The sequence below is a fragment of the Anabas testudineus genome, chromosome 13 (assembly GCF_900324465.2).
Source record: "Anabas testudineus chromosome 13, fAnaTes1.2, whole genome shotgun sequence".
Classification (NCBI taxonomy): domain Eukaryota; kingdom Metazoa; phylum Chordata; class Actinopteri; order Anabantiformes; family Anabantidae; genus Anabas; species Anabas testudineus.
In genome coordinates, this window is record NC_046622.1 from 12,261,847 (window position 1) to 12,281,734 (window position 19,888).

The following is a 19,888-nucleotide window of genomic DNA, read 5'->3' on the forward strand; positions in this document are numbered from 1 at the left end:
TAACTTTACCTACCACTAAAAACAGTTCAAATTAAATGTATAAAACCAAATTAACATTGATTTTGAAAGTGGTCAACCTAGTTTAGATTTATAACCAAAGAAAATGAAACCCAAGTTACTTCCACAGGACTTTCTACCCATGCCATCTACTTATTTCCAAAATGTTTAGACATGGTAATAACAATTCATGAAAGGTAGAAACCAGTCATAAGTGAATTTAAGTGCATAAGTGATGAGAAGCATGACATTTAAGAGAAATTCCCACTTTTATTGGCATTTTATACCATTTATAACAAAGAAAACATTTTCTTTTTTTTTTTTTTAAATGAGGAAACATAACATTACATTAACATTGGTTGACAAATTCCCAAACCACAATGGATATACCCACAAATCTGTGGCATTTACATTTTGTTGACACAAGTGTAAATACAGTTATCCTAAAGGGATAAGCTTTGACATGTATGTTTAATTAATGCTTCTCGTTTCGAGCACATGAGAATCAGTGAAGTTTACCTTCCTCAAATGTAGGATCAATGGCTGCATTAAATGACAAAGGTTAATCCATCCAATTCCAGTACTAGGGAACATGATTAAAGTGAACATTACAAACATGGTGGCAGCTTAGAACACAACTCTTAAACTTCCAATCACACTTTATCAATCACATATTACAATGTATTAAATTCCCAGTACAGGTTATGAAATCCCTATAGATGCCTGAGGACCGTTAAAGGCAAACTCTCCTGAATTGAAAATCAGATTCCTGATATAGACATGACTTTGTATCATTCAAAAAACTACAACCTAAAGGCAAAATTAGAGGCCACAGAGATGTAGAAAAAAAGAAAATATATGGAAAAACAAAACAGTCACAATTACCAAAACATTCCCTTCACAGAAGCCATGAAATTGAATGGAATTTGTGGCATTTTAAAAATGCATTTCTGCAATCACATACCTAAAAACATTGCAGTCTTAAGAAAATAGTCAATAAAAATATTATCTGCGCTGTACAAGAAAGGAGGTACAGGGAGCATGGGCAAGTTAGTTGAGGGGTGTTACTACTCCTACTCTGCTGCTTTATCTTCCTCTTTTTTGCCCTCCTTTTTGCTGTCCTCATCTGCTGCTGCAGTCTGCACAAGGACAAAACAAGCTTAAGATTTTGTTCCGTTTGAACATTACTGCAGTGCAAATTTTAAATTAAAGTCATTAACACGCAAACTTGCGATACCTCCTCAGCTTTGGCCTCCCCGTTTTCTGCAGGAGCTTCTTTCTCTGCCTGAGGTTCTTCTTTCTTCTCCTCTGGCTTGGCCTTTGCCGTCTCTTTCACCTTTTTGTTCTTAGGAGGAGCCTGCAAAACAAACAACAGAAGATAAAATGCTCTGTACCATGGATGTAACAGAAAATAAAAGTAGATTTGAAATGGATACACTGTTTTGTGCACCGTCAGGATTTCTCCTTTTACCTTTGTCTTTTCTGGCTGTGGTTTTGGCTGCGTCTCTTTCTATAACAGACAAAACAATAGGATACAACTATAACCACAGATGCACTATTGTAATTGCATAATATGTTTACATTTTAACAATATAATGCGTTCTTTGCTGGGCTTTATAAAACCTACCTCTGACAACCTTTGAGACTTTCTCCGGGGCTGAAGACCAAAAACAGAACAAGATGTTATTTCAGTCATTTAAGAGTATTGATACACATAAGACAATATCACACATAACAGAAGTGTCAACAAAAGCCCTTTTCCCATAAAATCTATTACAAAAATCAAGTTTTTTGAATCTTGAATCAAATACTCAGGATAGGGGTTAAATAAGGCGTTTTGTGGATCACTAACCTGAGATGTTACAGACAGTTAGGGGAAAAAAGATATGCATATCGGACGTGTACCAATAAATAAATTTAAAAACATCCGAGTTAAAAATAAAAAGCCTGAAACTGGGATTAGGGAACTTAAATTAAGTAGCAACTACAGACCAGTATGGACTGTGTGGATATTAACCAGCGCCCTCTAGAGGCTGAGTAGCTCAAATCCAATGGCGTGTGAATAGTTGAACCTGTGCACATTACACATTAACCCTAGATACCCAGTTTAATTACAAACAGGGCTACATCAAACTATGTAAATAACATCCATGCACCAAGCAACTTCAGCAAGAACAAAATGTCAATTTAAAATGTCAGCGGTTTGTCAAGATCAGGTTGGGTCAGTCTGCGTGTCAAGAATTTGAGTACTAACCTCTGCAGCTGCATCTGCATTAGTGTTGGACTGTGAGAGACAGAAAGTGAGAAAGAAATTAATAAGACAGGAACAGCAGCCACTCTTGAGTGAGCTAAAGTGGGTGTGTAATGCAAAGGGGGGGAGGGGATGGGCACCCCTCCCTCCCCTTAAGTCACAAAGAAATTATGCAATCTTGAAGTTGGGAGGGTGTCTGACACGTTTCTAAATGGACTAAAATAAAAAAAGGTTTAACCAGTTGTTTATACCCGCCACCTACACAGTGTCAGTGCAACCTACACATGCATCGACCCAGTGAATCTGCCTCATCTTGACTAAATCTCAGCGTCAACTCCATTAAAACTTCTCGAGTCTCGGTGCGAACTTAAGTGAAAAACCACCAGATGTGTCGCTGTCTTTCTGCGAGCGTCTTTTCAGCTGCCATGACGCTCTTAAAAGTCCGCACAGCAGCTTTCCATTAGCTACAAGCAGAGGTCAAAATCTCGGCGATGCGAGCTTTTAATAGAGGTAAAAACCACTCTGCATCTCTTAAGAGCAAATCGATGACTCGGCTCTTACGGGAGCGCGCATTAAAACGCAGGATCGGTTCAAATATCTTGAGGCAATTACGCAAGAAATTAAGACGTTTCCTTGAAATGGCAACCTGTGCATCCACCCCCTTTGTTTGATCCCAGCGCAGATTTGAACGATTGCTAATTAAACATCAGTCAAATGTGCATTTTAGCAACTAAACCGCCGACTATGTGGATTGGAGGAGCCCGTGCAGCCCCGCAAACTTGTTCGGTGAGAAAGGATGGTGCAGTGAACTAAGTAAAAAGGCGCCACTTCCATGTACCAACAGGAGAGACACGACAGACCTGAGCTTAGCGAAGGTGGACTTCATGCCCTGCACATGGAAACACTGTGGCACAAACGCGTAAAGGCTACATTACATCAACGCTGTGTGAAAACAGACACAATGTAGCGACACGGAAACATCTCATGCATTTAACTCATGTTAACAACTCTACTGTATTTTTCTGAAAGGTCACAGTTTACTTACTTTTTTCCTTCCCATTGTGACTTAGATTGTACGATAGCTATAAAAAGGAACAATACAGCCTTTTTTTTTTTTTTGCCGTTTAAGAAACTAGTACAATGATCCAACCCTATACTTCAGCCTACACCTCCAGAGCAAGCTGCAACTTAACTTAAACGTCCAGCCAGCACCAGAACTATCTCAAAGCGGATTGGATCCCCCTTTTGGTAGATTGTATCCCTTATCCTACCAACCTACCAGGAAGAGCAAACCCCCGCCCATTGCATCCAGTGATTGGCTTTGAGGTCGAGGCAGCATATTTTTAAACCATAACATCTTACCTGTGTGGGTTGGACTGGGTGCCAATCAGTCAGCCCAGCAGAAGTCCCCGATTTAATCACGGACATCTCACAGTGTGTGTGTGTGTGTGTGTGTGTGTGTGTGTGTGTGTGTGTGTGTGTGTGTGTGTGTGCAAGATGTGGAAGATGCCCGTAAATACATTCATATGCATCTTATGATATGTAACAACGTGCAAAGGCACAGTTGCCTGCAGTTTACCTATTATAAGCTGTTGCATCTCGATTTCTCTCAAATGTAATTATTAAAGCTTCAAAAGAGGGCAGTCTAATCATACTACCTGCAGAAGCCCTATTTTGCTTAATGTTACTAGTCATGTGTCACCGATTAAACATGTCTGACTACATGAGTTCGTGAGTGTTTTATAAAAAAAGAAGCCGTCATGTAGCAGCCTAGCCTGAATGTACTGTCTGTTATGTAAGTGCACAGTGTGGTCCAGTAGCTGCACAGCTGGAACAAGGAGGCTGCTGACTGGAGCAGGAAAAAACAAACATGGCGGCCGGCTATGCCTGGTTTCTTGTGCTGGGCTCGGTGTTTCTCTGCAATCTCATGAAAACACTTCTGCCAAGTATATCTTCATTCGTAAGTAGAGGCTGCTGGAGTAATATATTAAAGTGTGCGACTTAAAGGTGTAAGTTGTAGCTGTGTGTCGTGACTTTTGTTGATTAGCTGAGCGTTAGCGCTAGCTCGCCGTAAGCTAATGCTACGCGGATGGTTAGCTTGAAACAACGAGCCAGAGGGTGGGGTTTTCCTGAAACCCAGTGTCCTTACAGCACGTTAGCTGGAAACATTTTGTTCAGCTACGAGGAGACTGCCACACATTGTTGTTGCAATGGTGTAACTGTGCTTACCACCCCGTATTAGCAGAGCCAATATAGCTTAATGAAATCCTGCAGGCTGAAGTCTGAGGCATTTCTGGGTGATTTATTGTCTATCAAGACGTCCCCTGTAGCCACACATTCAGACATTTAACATCACTCTCATGTAAATGTAGTGTGAATGACTAAATATAGCTCATTTCCACAGTTTAAAGTTATGTGTGGAAGAAAGCAATCTTTCATTGTAGTGTAAAACATAATCTGACCAACGTGCAAAGAAGAAAATATTGAATCAAGCACATATTTTTAAATGGACAAGAAAGTTAGCAACTATATAACTGAGCATTTGAACCATTTAACAGTAGCCAACATTACTTGAAACCCTGTGTCTCTTTCCTCTCATAAATCTTTTTTTTCCCTTCTTTTAAGCTCTCAAAGATGGTGCAGAAAGATGCCGAACAGGAGAGTGAGATGAGGGCCGAAATCCAGGAGATGAAAAAGGAGCAATCCTCCATCAGTATGATGGACGAGTTTGCTAGATATGCCAGACTGGAGCGTAAAATCAACAAGATGACAGACAAGCTGAAAACACACGGTGAGAGACAAAAGAAGTTACAGACAAGGGTATATAGACACAGACAGTGTTATGGGAGTCCCAAAATTAAAACCAATATCGGCAGATATTTTTTGCATACCTCAAGATTCATTGTCACTTTGACACATGCTGTATTGCGTCGTCCACACTTTAGTTTTCACTCTAGTAGATTCAAACATTAGAACCACCAACCACAGGAAGTGGCAGATGATTTTGGATAACACATGTACTGAGTGAAACGGCTGCTCTCTGTTGGCGTCCTGTTATCTTCTGCACAGACAGGAGGTGACTAAACTGAATTTCAGTGTGGTACACATCTATAGCAGTGCAATAGCTCTCACACATTGTTTTTGTGTTGGTGATTCCTATGATAAGGCCACGTTACCTATGTTGTACTCCATAGACAAATACTTAAACCAATCACTATTTTCTCATAGTTCTACTGTACACATTACCTCCAAACTGCAGACTTAAACAGTTTTGAATTTGAATAAAATGTGCTTTTATGAGAGGTACACCAAGAGTAGAATATGTACATAGTGTAGTATAGTCAATATTCTTTTTATGAAATGTATTGCAACTTTGGTCTTGCCCAAGACTTATAAAATAAGGTACTGTGTGGTGTTTGCTAAATTATGCGACGACTGGGTAGAAGATAGAAAATAAAAGGTGTTTAGCCTAATTTTGGATCTTTTATTTGCTGCCAGTGTCTCCTTTTAACAGTGTCTACAAATTGCAGATAACTTTGATTATTAGGCTTAGAGGCACTGGTGCAGTGTAAATGAAAGCTACCACAAAAACCAGTGTATCGAGTCTAACGGTTACCTCTTTCCACACTTTTCCAGTGAAATCAAGAACGGCACAGCAAGCCAAAATGAAATGGGTTGTCAACATTGTGTTTTACATACTGCAGGTAGGTGGGGATTTTAATTAGAAGCACAAATTGATTTAGATTTAGATTGTAATGTAGCTAAGACAGCTATCGTATAGTATAGTATTGTCATTCATGTTATGACTAGGTAATAAGATGCCACTCATAACACGCATGTCCTTTTATTGTTTGTCAGGCTGTTGTTATGATCTCCTTGATATGGAAGTATTACTCTGATCCAGTGACAGTGGTCCCCAGTAGATGGATTGCTCCTGTGGAGCGCCTTGTGGCTTTCCCAACTGGAGTTGCAGGTAGTGCAATTGCATTTGAAACAACAGCTTTTTCATGAATACAAGCATTGCATCTCAAGTGTAATATATACTGCACAAGACAGATAGTTGTATAGTATAATTAGCATTAGAAATATCTGTTATCTATAAAAAAAATAAAATCTATTATCATGCTGACACTGTTGTACATGCACTGACAGAGCTGCTCTTTCCTTTCAGGCGGAGTGGGAATCACATGCTGGCTGGTGGTGTGCAACAAAGTAGTTACTCTGGGGCTCCATGCTGTTAGCTAGAGTTACTGAAGTCATTTAGGCTGTAATCACAAGTGTTAAACACTTTCTGTTCCTAAATTATTGCTCAACATTTTGTTGATAAGAACTACACTTTTGTTTAGTTACTTTTTGAAAGCTGTTCTTGGTCTATGTGTAAAAATGCAGTGCATTTTGATGTGGTTTGTCATTTGCTGTTTTTTTATGTTTAATATAATTTTATTTAAATTGTGACAATGTTTTGACCATGAATTATTGCAAAATGTAATGATTTGGAAATCTCTTTCTAATAAAAGATAACAAAAGACAAACATTTATTTATTGTAACTTTGCAAACTGGTAGTTGTAGTTTTCTTGGAGTGAAACATGGGAAATTCCCAATCGCTGCTGTCAGGCCTTGTCCATAGTTTATTTTGGGATCTTAAAGATATTACTAAACAATTTAGCGACGTTACATGGACCACATGAGCCTGTACTTTCTGTTTTGATCTACCTTTTACTCATACTGAGGGCTGCCTACTGCATTTGCATTACCACTACACTATTTAGCGTACTATCCTGGATTTCCAAAGGTTTACAACATCTCTGTGTTTTTGCAGGGACTGTTGTAGGCAGGTATTTCTCTGTGTACATTCTCAATAGTTTTTTTAGGTTTTCCTGAGTTTAATTTTCTTGGCTCCCTGCTGAACAACTATTCTGCTGAACTGTGTCTGAAAACAATGATACTGTTTAGCTCTGTATAACACATTTAGCTCTATAATTAAATTTGTTTTTAAATGTTTGTGGTTTTGGTAGAGTAAGTGGGTACCTGCACATGTCTCTTTATCATCTTGGTTACTCTCTTCTGATGAGTTATTTTCAGAAACCTCTCCGTCCATTTTCAGCTTCAACACACTCTTGTAACAACACTGAAATGATACAGATACTTTATTAATGTGTGAGAAACAATACATTTTTTGGGATATACACAAAATCATATATAACAAAAATACAAACCTGCAGGTTTTTAGATGAATGAAGTAAGGAATAAAATCAAGTAAATGAAAGTTCACATTCTGACACTCAATGGTGAGAATTTTAACCTGTAAATAAAGGTGGACAGATTAAGTTAGATCATACAGTATTACTTCATGATTTTTTTGTATTTCCAATGGGATAAAGTTCTCAATTATAGATTCAAAACACAAAAACATCTTCCAGTCTTGAATGTTATGATGTAGGAGACACTGAATAACCCATGTGTTAACACTGACTACAACATGTCTGATGCTGACTGTCTTGGCACAACTCAAGTTTCTTCTCTAAGTACCAGCATTCAGCAAGACGATCCCAGAATAAAATCCTTTTTATATCATCTGTGTGACCATGGATCCTATTGTGAATTCTGGAGCATGTGACACAAGACTCCCACACACTTCCACATTTAAGTTTGAACAGTATCACCCACCACCATCCCAGTCTCTACCTACCCCATAACAGTGCCCTGTTGTCTTTCTCCCTTAGGTCAGCAGTAGTTTTGACTGGTCTGATGGTGAGTGAGGCTTCAGGTGCTAGAGACTGGTCTTTGTGTTCACCAGCTTATTTTTTTTTTAGCTTGTAGTTTCTTTGCCAGGTGGTCACAGCAGATACAGCTCCCACAGAACAACCAGGACTCATGCCTGATTACTGTTAGTAATTATCTGGTAAAATGAATGTGAGAAATAACTGGAAATGATTGTTATTAGTGTTGGGAAGTTATACATTATTATTAACTGGAGAAATATCATTTCAGATCTCACATTTTCTGCCTAGAGAGGCAAACCAATGAACAAATTTAAAAATACATGGCATTGGGTTGGGATGTTTGTTTCACACAGATATAAAAACCCTTTTAAGGATGGGATGAGTTTTTTGTCTTTGAGCCTCTTGTGTGCAGTGATTTGACAATGAATCAAATCAGACTAAGAGAGAGACCAGAGGGACACAAGCAAGCAGCCAACCTGTGAAATGCTGCTCTCTGAGTATTTCAAGTGCTGCAGTGCCACCGTGTGGCAATGTCACAGCCTCTTGAGCAGTTTTCAGTCCTGCCTTGTTCACCTGCAGCTGCAGACACCACAGCTTTCTGTTCAGCTCCTTTATGCAGTTCAAGCCGGAAGACTTCACCCAGTTTTGACACTTGCACAGGGTTGACCAGAGGAAACTGTCATTTGTCTTCTGCTTGTTGGTCTCTTGGGCATTTTTTAATTGAACTGTATGTATTTTATTGAATCATGTTAAAAGGAAACATGATTTTTGTTTTTCAGGCTGTTTTGATCCTTGACACTTGTCTGATGACTTCTGCTTCTCTGTGTTGTCTAACATCACCATCACCCTCTTTCTTGTAACCCTGTTGCCTTGCACACTTGCATCACTTATAGATTTTTCTCTCTGAAAAATGTCAATCTAAGAAAAAGGGGCATTGCTGTGACCACAGAAATTGAATGAATGAATAAATAGCTAAGAGAGATAAGATAAGTTGAAGATGCAACAAAAATAGCATTATTTAGTAATTACCATAAAAACAGCGATGTTTACGGACAATTGTGTAAATACACTTCTGTGGTTGCCATGGTAACTACAGGCAGAATGAGTGGAGAATCAAAGCAGGATGAAAAAAAAACATTTTTATAGTAAAGTTACATTAAAACAATTAATTTGTGATACATGTTTGTGAACATTTCTTTTCATTGTGTTTGATAGACTGTGAATAAAAGAATGATTTAGGATTCATGAAGTTAATGTGATTAATTTAGTCTTAAATGTGGCACATTGACTGAATTAGCTGTCCATTACACACCAGCCTCCACTGAATGAAATAATCAATTTCTCATTTTGTTGGGGAGCCCATTCAAGGACCCTGACCAGGCCCGTGGTCCTGAGTTTGGAAACCAACGACTCACAGCCTACAGTGCTGGTCAGTGATATTTCTGTCCATATATGCCCTGAGTGAAGAGCTGGGAACCAACTTCACTGTCCCCTGCGCGGACAGACAGTTGAAGTTACCAATCAGTCAGTGTGATGCTGCGCCTCTAGGGGCCATCCCACCAATCCCACACTAATGGAGGCCTGGAGACAAAAATAGCCCCAGCAGTGTGTGTGTGTGTGTGTGTGTGTGTGTGTGTGTGTGTGTGTGTGTGTGTGTGTGTGTGTGTGTGTGTGTGTGTGTGAGTGTGTGTGTGATCTCAGTGCTATGTCTCCGTCCTGTGTGCGCTCTAATAATAGAGGAGGCAGTCTGCTCCTTTAAGAGCCTACTTGTTGCACACTCTCCAAAATATATTGTAACAAAATGGTTATCAAAGTCTTCCTCGCCTCTTCATCAGGATCCACGGCGGTAAGCCTTCAGACCATGAGGACACGACCGATGTGTCATTAGAGAGGACTTTGTTGCTTGTAGACTGATTGTAAACCGATCAGCACTTTGAGTCGCTCCAACTTAGGAGCGTCCAGACTCTCAGTTAACGCCACTTGTCTTTGATTTCTTTTCTTATGTGCATGTGTCTACTGACTGAAAGTTTGTGGCTCGATCTTCTGTTTCGATTCGGACCCGAGCAGCACTTCAGTATTTCTTAATGAATCGTAAATCGCTGTGTTCACATGCAGAGCTTTCTCGAACAGGGGCTCACACCAACTGTTTAAAAGCTCTCCACGGTGTGACCGGTGTTCATTTAGAGATTCATTTGCATTTTTACTATTCATGCTGAGGATACCACTGAGAAACTGTGTGTAGAGAGAAGTGGGGTGAGTGTGCGACAGGGAGGGCGAATTCATCTTCTGGATCTACTTTTGGCAAAGCTAAATAAGCAGATTGAGCTGGCTGCAGCCTATGGGGTGACATGGTGGCCCAGTTGGACGGGACTGTTGTCTCACAGCACAAAGACCTGGGTTTGATTCCCTTAAGTAAACTTGTTTGGATGTTTGCCTGTTCCAAGTGAAGGCCTATGTTCCCATGCAGTAAATGTGCAGGCTCCTCATACTCTTTGAGAAAAAAGTTAATGCACAAAACCCCTTTGAATCTTATTAAAATCCTCCTGTATTTATACTCATACTTATTATTTAAATTATTGAATAATCTATGATTTGTGTTTGATTAATCAATTGCAAGATAGTTTACAATTCATTTTCTGTGTTATAGATTCAAACCTACTGTGTGATAATAACAATTATGACAAAATATGTTGTTTTTAACCTGATTTCACTTCAACAGTAACACATTCTTAATATTTAAGTGTCTCCCTTATGCTATTTCAACCAGTGGTGATTTATTTAAAGCTCACATATGTTTATTTGTTTCTCTGCTTTCCAGATCAAGAAGAAGCAGCAAGATGTGGTTGCCTTCCTGGAGGCTCTTAAAGTGGACTACACTCCGCTGGACATCGCCTGCAACGAGGAGAACCGCATGTGGATGAGGAAAAATGTCCCAGAAGAGAACAAGCCCGCAAACGGTATCCCCTTGCCCCCCCAGATCTTCAACGAAGAGAGCTACTGTGGAGTGAGTATATTCTTAGCAAAGACAGAAGTCACTTCAAAATATGGGAACCTCCGTAGAATAGAGTGGTTACATAATACAAGTGGTTGTGTAAATAACTTAAACTTTTACGCAACCACTTGTAAGCCATTTTAGGAAATGAGTGCTTCCTTATTGCCTGTTTCCCTATTGACTGCCCTCATTGCCGTTAATACTGCTCTGTTAACTGCCAGTGATCGTCACAAGGGTAGAAGATATCACAAAGTGTTTCTCTTTGCTTATTTACGTGCAGGACTATGATACATTCTTCAATGCCAAGGAGGACAACTCAGTGTACTCCTTCCTGGGGCTACCTCCTCCTCCTGGGTCAAAGGTTGGAACTATTTATCTATTTTACACTGTGGAAAAAGTAAAGTAATCAGAATACTTTTTTTCTGATTTGTTTAACCAAATAGCTCAGGTCACATATGATCCTTTGGGATATTTGATCAAATTCACTTGGTTTGGTATGCAATGTAGAGCTATTTGTCCAAAACAATCTCATAAGAAGCTGTGAGACCAGCAAATTCTTTGTATTAATAAGCATTTTATAGTCCTGATCATGGCTTGATATGAACACCAGTAACTAGCAAGTGATGTGGTGTTTATCATTTAGACTGAATGTGCTGGACCACAAAAACAACGAAAACACCAGATCAAAAAGGCTCTGCAACTTTTTAAGCCTAATGAATGAATGCTGAAGGAAATTTTAGATACCACAACTTTAGTCAGTTATTGCAGGTCAGAAGTGGTTTAGTTATTTTTTAATTTTACTCTTACATATGTTGAATTTGATACTGTTGGCCGGTACTGGATAAGCTAATGAGTTTATATCACATTGAATTTACTTATGAAAGACCAGCATCCAAGTATCAGTACTGTTTGGCTCGTGCTGTATTTTGCTAAAACTGATCATTTCCTCGACACAGGAAGCACTACAGGCTGACAGGGCGCACATTGTGGAGAACGGGACCCACACTGAGGAAACTAATGCAGAGGGAAACGTTGATGAATCAACAGTAATGCTGTTCTTACTTTCTTCCCTTCTTCATGACAACTTTCTCTTCACTCTCTCATGTTTTCTTTTTCACCCAGGATAACTAACAGTTTCCCACGTGTCCAAACCCGGTGACTTGAACAGATTCGTCATTTCCTCTTGGCCACTCTGCACCAGCCACTTTGACTAACCTTTATGTGTTTTGCATGAGTGAGAACATTTCTTTTTATTACACTGACAGTGACAGCACTGTGTTACCACACACTTGTTATGCATCCTGCTCATACAATAGGACTTGACAAAGTAAATTTGTTTTCATTTTTCATTTATCTCTGTCTGTCTGTCTGTCTGTTAGTTATTAAACACAAATGTGATAATACACATGCACTACACACTTAATTCATTTCAAACAATGGGATGGCATTTTACAAGTGTAAATCTAGAATATAATCAACAGCTAAGTACTGACACAGCCTCCACTCTTTAACTGCTATGAATTCCTTCCTCCTCCACTTGGATTGACTAACATCTACCTTTTAGGTTCTCGAGCCTCTCTGACTGACGAGCTGAACATTTTTTACTGCTAACGTTAGTAAAGCTTTTTCAGTCACATTTCTTTGATCACACGTTGTTGTTTCCACTTCACAATAAGGAGGTTCCAATGACAGAACGTAATGGCGAGGCACACGCAGAGAAAGAGCAGGCACAGGCGGCTGATGGGCAGGAAGAAGACGGAGGAGATGCGGACGACGAAGAAGATGAGGTCGCCGAGGACGAGGAGGAGGCGGTGGAAGAAACAGATGAGGTCACAGGAGACACAGTAATCGCTGCTTAACTAGAATCCAAGTTCCTGCCGTCTTGCCCCCGCCTTCATTTCTTTTTCTTTACCTCTCATCATTCCTGGAATGCTGTTTTTCCTCCCCTCAGCATCTGTAATTTCTCTTTAATGTTGTGTTTTTCCCTCCCTCAGGGGATTGTCTCCTTCATCCTCATCCTCATCCTGCTTCTCCTACATCCTTCAGTTATTTACTAACCAACAATCTGCATCATTCCTGTTCATCACTCCCTATTTTGTCCCTTCAGCACTGAACATTTAACCCCTTAATGATTGCATTTGTGCATCTCTCAGTTTAGCCACCTGTGTCTTTTGCTGATGACACTGTCACCAGTGGTGATAATGATTCAACCCACATTGCACTGTATTGCCTTTACTATTAACTGTCCTGGTCAAGATGGTCCCACAAACGCCCGACTTTGTCCTGTTCCATACGTTTGATCTGTGAATGTTATGCTGTGTCTGGATATGAATGTATTATGCGTGAATGTTAAATGCTGTCAGAAGTCTCTAATACCGTTTTATCTCCTTTGTTAGCAGGCACATGCAGAGGAGGATGAAGAACAGGTGAGTATTTGAGCACACAAAACTCAATGTTTCACTGAGAGCAGCAATAGTAGTTAACGACTGTGCCCACATCGTACATAAAGGGCACACTAATGATCACATTTCATGGCATGCATGAGATATTAATGATTACTAACATATGCTAGACTTGCAGAATTTCAAACCATTTACTGACTAATCAGTTAATCTGAAAACCTTTGCCATTGTACTATTGATAATGCAAAGTAGAATTTGGCTGTTTTATTTTAATAGTTTGTTTCAAGGAGTAGTATCTCTTCACATATGACTTATGCAGTCAGCCACTCTTTTTTTTAAAATCAGTACTCAAAGAAATGTGTTAAAATATAAATTCCAGTTTCCCTTAAGAGTCAGTCACACTTAGATTAAGTGCTTACCTCTAATGTCCAGCATGTCAGGCAGTAGATGACAAGTCATAAAACTAACAAAAAAACACTGCGACTATAAATGACTGTATACTGATTTAATGGAACATGCAGGTTTTAGTGTAACCTCATCTGTTGTGTACTTTTTTTGTAACTTTTTGTGGGGATGTCATGATTAACAGACACATTTAACGCCTTTACAATAAAACGAGACACCTGACAGTGACTGTTTATTTAACTCAACATGTCCTTACTGTAATGCAAATACACTAAGATGTTTTCAGAAATGTCACTTTCTACTTTTCACTAAACTCTGGAAGTGTGTTTTTCTTCTTGAGGTTTTATTGTCATTGACTATTTCACTTGACAAATTGCACGCAGTAAATCAATGTCTGACCTAATTTCGTTTAACATTTCAGAACTGACATCTTCCTTCGGTTTCTCATGTTCCACACCACTCAGTCGTCATCGCTCATATGCATATGCACTTATTTGCAGTTTCAGTGGTCATTCCCGTCACACAGCAGCCTTGTCTTCATGCACACACTGTATGACATTTGACACCTTCTTTGCCCTTTTGTCCATCTCTTGATTTGCTCCCCCAGGAGGAAGAGGATTTGCAGTCAGAGGTAACTGTGCATCGGTGATCGTCTCTTTCCGTGGTTCTTCCATATAGTCATCAGCAGTGTGGGTTTGGTGGAGTTCAGGGAAGGCTGCTCTGGTTGGGTTGGGGATGGAAAGGGGTCTTGGTCTGCTGTTTTCTCTCATCTGTAAAGTCGTTAATCTGCTCACATCAAGATTTAACCTTTCTCTCCCCCTTTATCTGCTCTCTGGTTTTGTTTTCCTCTCTTCTGCTAACATCCTGTTCCTCGTTTCTTCCCAGTTCTGTAGCTGCGTCCTGACAGTCTCAACTATCCCCATAGTTTCCATTGTAATACAGAAGACTCTATAGCGCATGTCTGTGTTGCTCTTTTGCTCCCCACACAGCCTGCTGACCTGCTCTCTGTTATTTCCTATAGGAGGAAGAAGAGCTGCAGCAGCTTGAGGTAGATTCATGTTATAGTTATTTTTTTAATTAGTCTTAATCCTCTTTAGTTTGTCCTTCCTTTCAGTCCTCTTCTTTCTTCTTTCCCCATCTCTCAGTATATGAAAGATCCCTTTTTTTGTTTTTTTTTACTAGTTTCTAGTATGTTTAGCCTGGATAGGGTTATTCCTGAGCATCTTCTTTCATGAAGCAAATCAAAATCAGAAGTCAGAATAAAGTTCACCATAGGGACGACACTGTTGGTCATACACAAAAGTTTTGCTTGTAAGCTTGGAAATGTGCGCTTTGTCTTCATCCACCTGTATCTATGCCGCCGTGATGGCTGAACTATGACTTTCAGTGATTGTCATCAGGAAGTTGCCAATTAATGATTAGAAAAGTAGCAGTGAAATCAATCTTATCTCATTTAAATTACAAAAGTTTGATTCCGCCTTCGATTAATCTTAGAATCCTTCAAGAGTTTATACTTAAATGCATTTTGTTTGCATTTTGCTGAAACACACACACACACACACACACACACACACACCTGACATGAGCTTACAGCACATGCTGCACATTAAGCCCCGACAGCAGGGTTACAAGTCGTTGATCACTTCAGCCACTTTTCACACAGCATTGCTTAATTAAAGTTGACCTCCCTTCAGACCTTGAGACCACATCTCATAACAGGATTTGTTACAAAAAAATATCCAGGTCACGAAATAAGTGCTGTTTGAAAAGGACTGCTACATCTCGGAGACATTCCAGCCTCTGACAGATCTTCTATCGCGTGTGCTTCACTGCTTTGCTTTGCCCTGCTCTTCCGTCTTTATCTCCTGCCTTTTCATCTGTTTTGTCACTGTTGTCCTACCTTCCTTGCAGGAGCAAGACAAACAAGACAGTGAGGCAGTTTCTCGTGATTTGTGGTGTCTTGTGTTTTTAAGGTTATATAGAAGTTACAGGGTCTCTGCGTCTTCCCTCTTTCTCTCTCTCTCTCTCTCTCTCTCTTTGCGCACTGCATGGACTTGTGGATTCCTCTCCCTGGCGATGCCTGGTGGTGTGTGGCATGATAAATATGACAACATATGACCATGTTGGTTATTTTAATAGCATATTTTTTTATGCTGACCTACTCAACACCACTTGATTTAATCTTCCATAGGAAGAAGAAGACGCTGAAGTACAAGAGGTATATTTGGATTGTAGAATCCCTCTCCATGATACGCATGGTGTGAATCACATTGGGATGTTATGCATGATGTGATTGCATATAAAAACTGTATATAGAGGTTTATATGTATTTATTTCTACTGTCTCCCCGAAGCCGCCTTGCATCATGCGGTCCAGTGCACAGTGTGTGAATGTGACATAACTCGTGTTTTTTATTCATGAGCATCACTTCAGAGATGACACCGCATAGTATTTGTTGTAAATCTAGTGTTGCAGTTAGTGTTAAAAAACATCCGCTGCACCTGCAAAGACGCTGTTACTTATTTTTGTTTTGATGCCTTTAGGACAGGTGGAAAGTTTTGCTGATCTGTCTGTATGCCTGTGATCATAACTTGGACAATTTAGTTATGTTGAACGGACACTGGATGCACTGACTTGACAGTGAGGGCATGATGTTTTGTTTCTTTCTTTGGAAAGTCATAGAATTTGTTTTGGGAAGAGTGCTCTGAAACAAAGTGGATGTGACATGTTCCAAAGAGGATGGATGCCATAGAGCACCTCTTGATATTGTGTAATACTAGGAGGGTACAAACAGAAAAATATGACCCACTGGGTTGTGAACTGCTGCCTAATTTGTTTCCAGTTTGTGTGAGAGTGTTTTGGTACTAACTAACTCAAGTCATTGGACTGGATGGAGTCAAGTAATTGTGGCTTCTAATAATAGATAATGATGCAAACTCCCTTTGTCCCTCGGTGCGTGTGTTGTTTACCTCAAGACAGCAGTCATCAAATTGTACTAACAAAGTACAGCCAGCACAGCTTGAGTGATTAAACAAAAAAATATGATGACTTGCAGTTTCAGAAGTTTAAACATCATCATCAACATCATTAGTTTCTCTCGTCCCTGCTGTTACTTCGGCCGACCGTGCTTCCCTCAGATGACTTCATCTCTATGTTTAACCCGCCCATCACTGCAACCACTAACATGCAAAGTCCTCACACCTTCCTGCCATTTGGACCATGTCTTCACACGACCCCCTTCTTTCTCTTTCTTTTCAATGCATCAAAGGAAGAAGAAGACTTAGAAGAAACACAGGTAGTATTACAACAAGTTTGTCGGTGTCTCTGGAGAAATAGAAACCACTCTTTTTTTTTTCTTAATACCACCTCGGCCAGAGAAAGCTTTGTTGCTTTTGTAATCTTTTTTTCTTAAATCCGCTTGAGTCTCTGAGATGAAGGGTCTGCAAACATATTCCTAATTTTCAGTGGGATTCCCATCAGTATAATTGAAGTGCTATGGTAACATAAAAAACTTTAAATATACAGATCTGACCCTGAACTGTCATATTCCATTGCTTTGCTCGTTAGAGTTTATTATCAATCTGTGATTATTTGTATTAACAGGAGGAAGAGGAGGCTGAGTAGTTAAAGCCAGGTGACACTGATGTTGAATTACTACTACTCAGGTAAGACTATCCACTTTATACTTCTCTCGTGCTTTGTTTCAGTGTGTCGGCTTTACCACTGGAGGGCAGTCAAACATTAAGTCGCCTGGCAGCAACATGCACAAATAAGTCCCTGTGGTGTTGCTTTTATTTTTGGCATTTATGTAACCAGATTAATTAAAAAGATAAAACCGTATTTAGAACGGTGTTTATGCTTTCATGTACCTCTTTGACCCTACTATCAAATCAAAGGCTACGTTATAATAACAATTACTCAACCTGCCTGCTTTATCTACACTACAGTATATGCTGTATAAAGCAGTGGAATAATATTTACCAGAGTGTAATATCCCCGTCTTTACATATAAGATGCATAAATCTCCCGTGATAATGCTGATACTCTCCTTGCTTCACCTTGGTGTCTGTATCGAACTGTCTTTTGTTTGCCGTTAAAATGCTCTTTGAGGTGCTCATTCAGAGGAAACAACGTAATGCAGCAGCCTGTTTAGAAGCCACTGCCAGCACTGCCTCCATATGCTGGCAGCTTCAGTGAGCATGCAGAGTGCTTCTGGATCATCAGGAGCCCTAGCAAAAACTTCTCCTACTTTTTTTTTTGTTTTATGAGGCAGTGATGATGATGGTTCTAGTGATAATAATATTCCTAACCTTCAAACCTGTCTGTTAGTTCCTCTCTGCATGTCAGGCATCTCTGACCCGCTGTAGGAAGAGCTGCAGAGCAGGCGTTTGAAGGAATGGCAATGCTTGTCTGCCTCCTGCTTTAGCTGTCTCCCAACCCCTGCGAGCCCCTGTCACGCCTTGTTAGAGGAAGCTGCTAAGTGAGCTTCAGATGTGCCTCCGGAGGAGCGGGCACGCTGGGTGGCACAGGCGTAGCGGTGGTGGCTGCACAGATAGCTGGCAAGTGTGTGACCTCATTTTTTTCCCAACTGTTTGCTTTGTGTTGCAGCCTGAAGGAGTTCCCCTGTTTCTCATCTCCCTGACCCATGATACTTGACACCCATGGCCCCTCAGACAAACCCCTTCCTGAGGCCACACTGGACTCCACTGGAAACCGTTGGTCATGTGCTTGAAGGCACCATCGAAACAGAAAAATCCCCCCCCCCCATCCTTTTAACTGCAATGTTGACTTAATTTTTATATATTTGTGTTGAGACATACTGTAATGAAACTGCAGCTGTGCAGTGTAGCCTAGCGGTGTCAGTTTATTTTTAATCAGAAACTTTTGTAAAAAGCACAAGCAGTTATTTTGTTAAACATATTTCTCATTTTTTGCTTTTAGAAATTCTACTTTTCTAACACAAAGAGGCAGTGACCCGTTCAAAACACATGACTTAGTTATTTCTTAGCTTGTAGCATTTGGTGCTCCTATTAAGCGGTTCATAACTCACACATAACTTTTTTTTTTCATTGTGGTGCCTTGATGACTCCTTTTAACAAATGAATGTATAAATGCAAACTATGACGGTCAAAGACGGTGCACATACACACTGCAAACTACTCCATTACTGCTACATGTACTCAGTACTGCTGTCTAATTAATGCACTTTGTTGAAAGAAGAGGGAAAAATGTGACTAAGATTTGGATGCAATGGAAAATGCAATAAAGTAGACTGGTAAAAAAAATCTTTTAGTGGTTGTATTTGGTTTTATTTTCAACTCTTTTGTTGAAATATTTATAGATCAATAGACCATTGTGCTGTCTGAGCAACAAAGAAGCAAACAGGAAAGCAAATGCCTCGGCCCAAGAGATTTCTTGTAACATTCACTATTTGACAGCATGGAAAAATGGACTCAGCATTATTGTACGTATCTTTAAGTGCCATGTAAGCATTGTTAGTATGCTAAATATATAATAGCCTGTCATCTTTGCAGGACCACCACTGCACAGAATCTAGGAAGAAGTTTTGTCTTTGTTCACATTGAGAGTACTTTGTAATATGACTTATGTTTTATCAGGAATGTTTACTTAAAGTATTAAGTTAAGAGAAATGTGATATTATTTTATGTCACACTGTTGGATTGATACACTGATGCGTAAACAGCAGTTTAGTAAGTAAGAAGTAAAATAATTTTTCCTCTTTGGTCACTGAAAATGAGAATCCACCAAAAAAAGGAAAGGCAACGAGGATTTCTATTTTAACTCTGTGTCAGATGTTTAAAAGAGGTCCCATGAGTATCTGTGAAGATGAAGGTGATAACCAGGTCATGGACTTGTTTGAAGTTCTTGAATGTGTTTCACCTCTCATCTGAAAGACGTTGTCACCTGTGAGTTGTTGTTCCATCTGTCTTTCTTGTGTTTGTCATAGTAAAGATCTAAATTAAAAGGTCTTTTAAAAATGACCAAGGCTTGCTGACTTCCTGTCATACATTAAACATGTTAAAATAATTTCATGGACACATTATACAGTGTATCCAAAGGCATTCATGTAAAGAGGGAGGGGGCCAAGTTGTGAGG

General features: G+C 39.7%; 3 protein-coding genes across 21 annotated transcripts; 2 read left to right on the top strand and 1 right to left on the bottom strand.

Annotated features, from left to right (window-relative positions):
• Positions 1-247: 247 nt before the first annotated feature.
• si:ch73-281n10.2 (HMG14_17 domain-containing protein) lies at positions 248-3,487 on the bottom strand. Its single transcript, XM_026367517.1, has 6 exons — positions 3,294-3,487; positions 2,252-2,281; positions 1,625-1,654; positions 1,469-1,507; positions 1,235-1,354; positions 248-1,136 (listed from the first exon to the last, which is right to left on the bottom strand). Exons 1-6 carry the CDS (start codon positions 3,306-3,308, stop codon positions 1,071-1,073), a joined length of 300 nt encoding a protein of 99 aa, XP_026223302.1. The 5' UTR covers positions 3,309-3,487; the 3' UTR covers positions 248-1,070.
• Positions 3,488-3,740: 253 nt separating this feature from the next.
• On the top strand, positions 3,741-6,784 carry get1 (guided entry of tail-anchored proteins factor 1). The gene is made up of 5 exons (XM_026367507.1): positions 3,741-4,208; positions 4,874-5,039; positions 5,885-5,952; positions 6,107-6,221; positions 6,420-6,784. The coding sequence occupies exons 1-5, from the start codon at positions 4,119-4,121 to the stop codon at positions 6,491-6,493; spliced, it is 513 nt and encodes a 170-aa protein (XP_026223292.1). The 5' UTR covers positions 3,741-4,118; the 3' UTR covers positions 6,494-6,784.
• Positions 6,785-9,707: 2,923 nt separating this feature from the next.
• On the top strand, positions 9,708-19,707 carry sh3bgr (SH3 domain binding glutamate-rich protein). 19 transcript variants are annotated; one of them, XM_026367374.1, is made up of 11 exons: positions 9,708-9,818; positions 10,791-10,976; positions 11,245-11,325; positions 11,921-12,010; positions 12,641-12,808; positions 13,361-13,390; positions 14,379-14,402; positions 14,793-14,819; positions 17,040-17,066; positions 17,375-17,436; positions 18,380-19,707. In XM_026367374.1, the coding sequence occupies exons 1-10, from the start codon at positions 9,774-9,776 to the stop codon at positions 17,393-17,395; spliced, it is 699 nt and encodes a 232-aa protein (XP_026223159.1). In that variant the 5' UTR covers positions 9,708-9,773; the 3' UTR covers positions 17,396-17,436; positions 18,380-19,707. The 19 variants fall into 19 exon arrangements, 13 of the variants coding, with proteins under 13 accessions (XP_026223159.1, XP_026223185.1, XP_026223194.1 ...); XM_026367400.1 differs by having other exon boundaries at positions 12,641-12,793; positions 13,364-13,390; XR_003299252.1 differs by having other exon boundaries at positions 12,641-12,793; positions 17,040-17,436.
• Positions 19,708-19,888: the final 181 nt, after the last annotated feature.

Coding starts and splice junctions, on each gene's coding strand:
- get1 (XM_026367507.1), top strand. CDS start 4,119: ATGGCGGCCGGCTATGCCTGGTTTCTTGTGCTGGGCTCGGTGTTTCTC. Junction 4,209..4,873: donor TGCCAAGTATATCTTCATTC/GTAAGTAGAGGC, acceptor CCTTCTTTTAAG/CTCTCAAAGATGGTGCAGAA. Junction 5,040..5,884: donor AGACAAGCTGAAAACACACG/GTGAGAGACAAA, acceptor ACACTTTTCCAG/TGAAATCAAGAACGGCACAG.
- sh3bgr (XM_026367374.1), top strand. CDS start 9,774: ATGGTTATCAAAGTCTTCCTCGCCTCTTCATCAGGATCCACGGCG. Junction 12,809..13,360: donor ATGAGGTCACAGGAGACACA/GTAATCGCTGCT, acceptor CTCCTTTGTTAG/CAGGCACATGCAGAGGAGGA. Junction 13,391..14,378: donor CAGAGGAGGATGAAGAACAG/GTGAGTATTTGA, acceptor TTGCTCCCCCAG/GAGGAAGAGGATTTGCAGTC.
- si:ch73-281n10.2 (XM_026367517.1), bottom strand. Junction 1,655..2,251: donor ATGCAGATGCAGCTGCAGAG/GTTAGTACTCAA, acceptor TTTGGTCTTCAG/CCCCGGAGAAAGTCTCAAAG. Junction 1,508..1,624: donor AGTCTCAAAGGTTGTCAGAG/GTAGGTTTTATA, acceptor TGTCTGTTATAG/AAAGAGACGCAGCCAAAACC.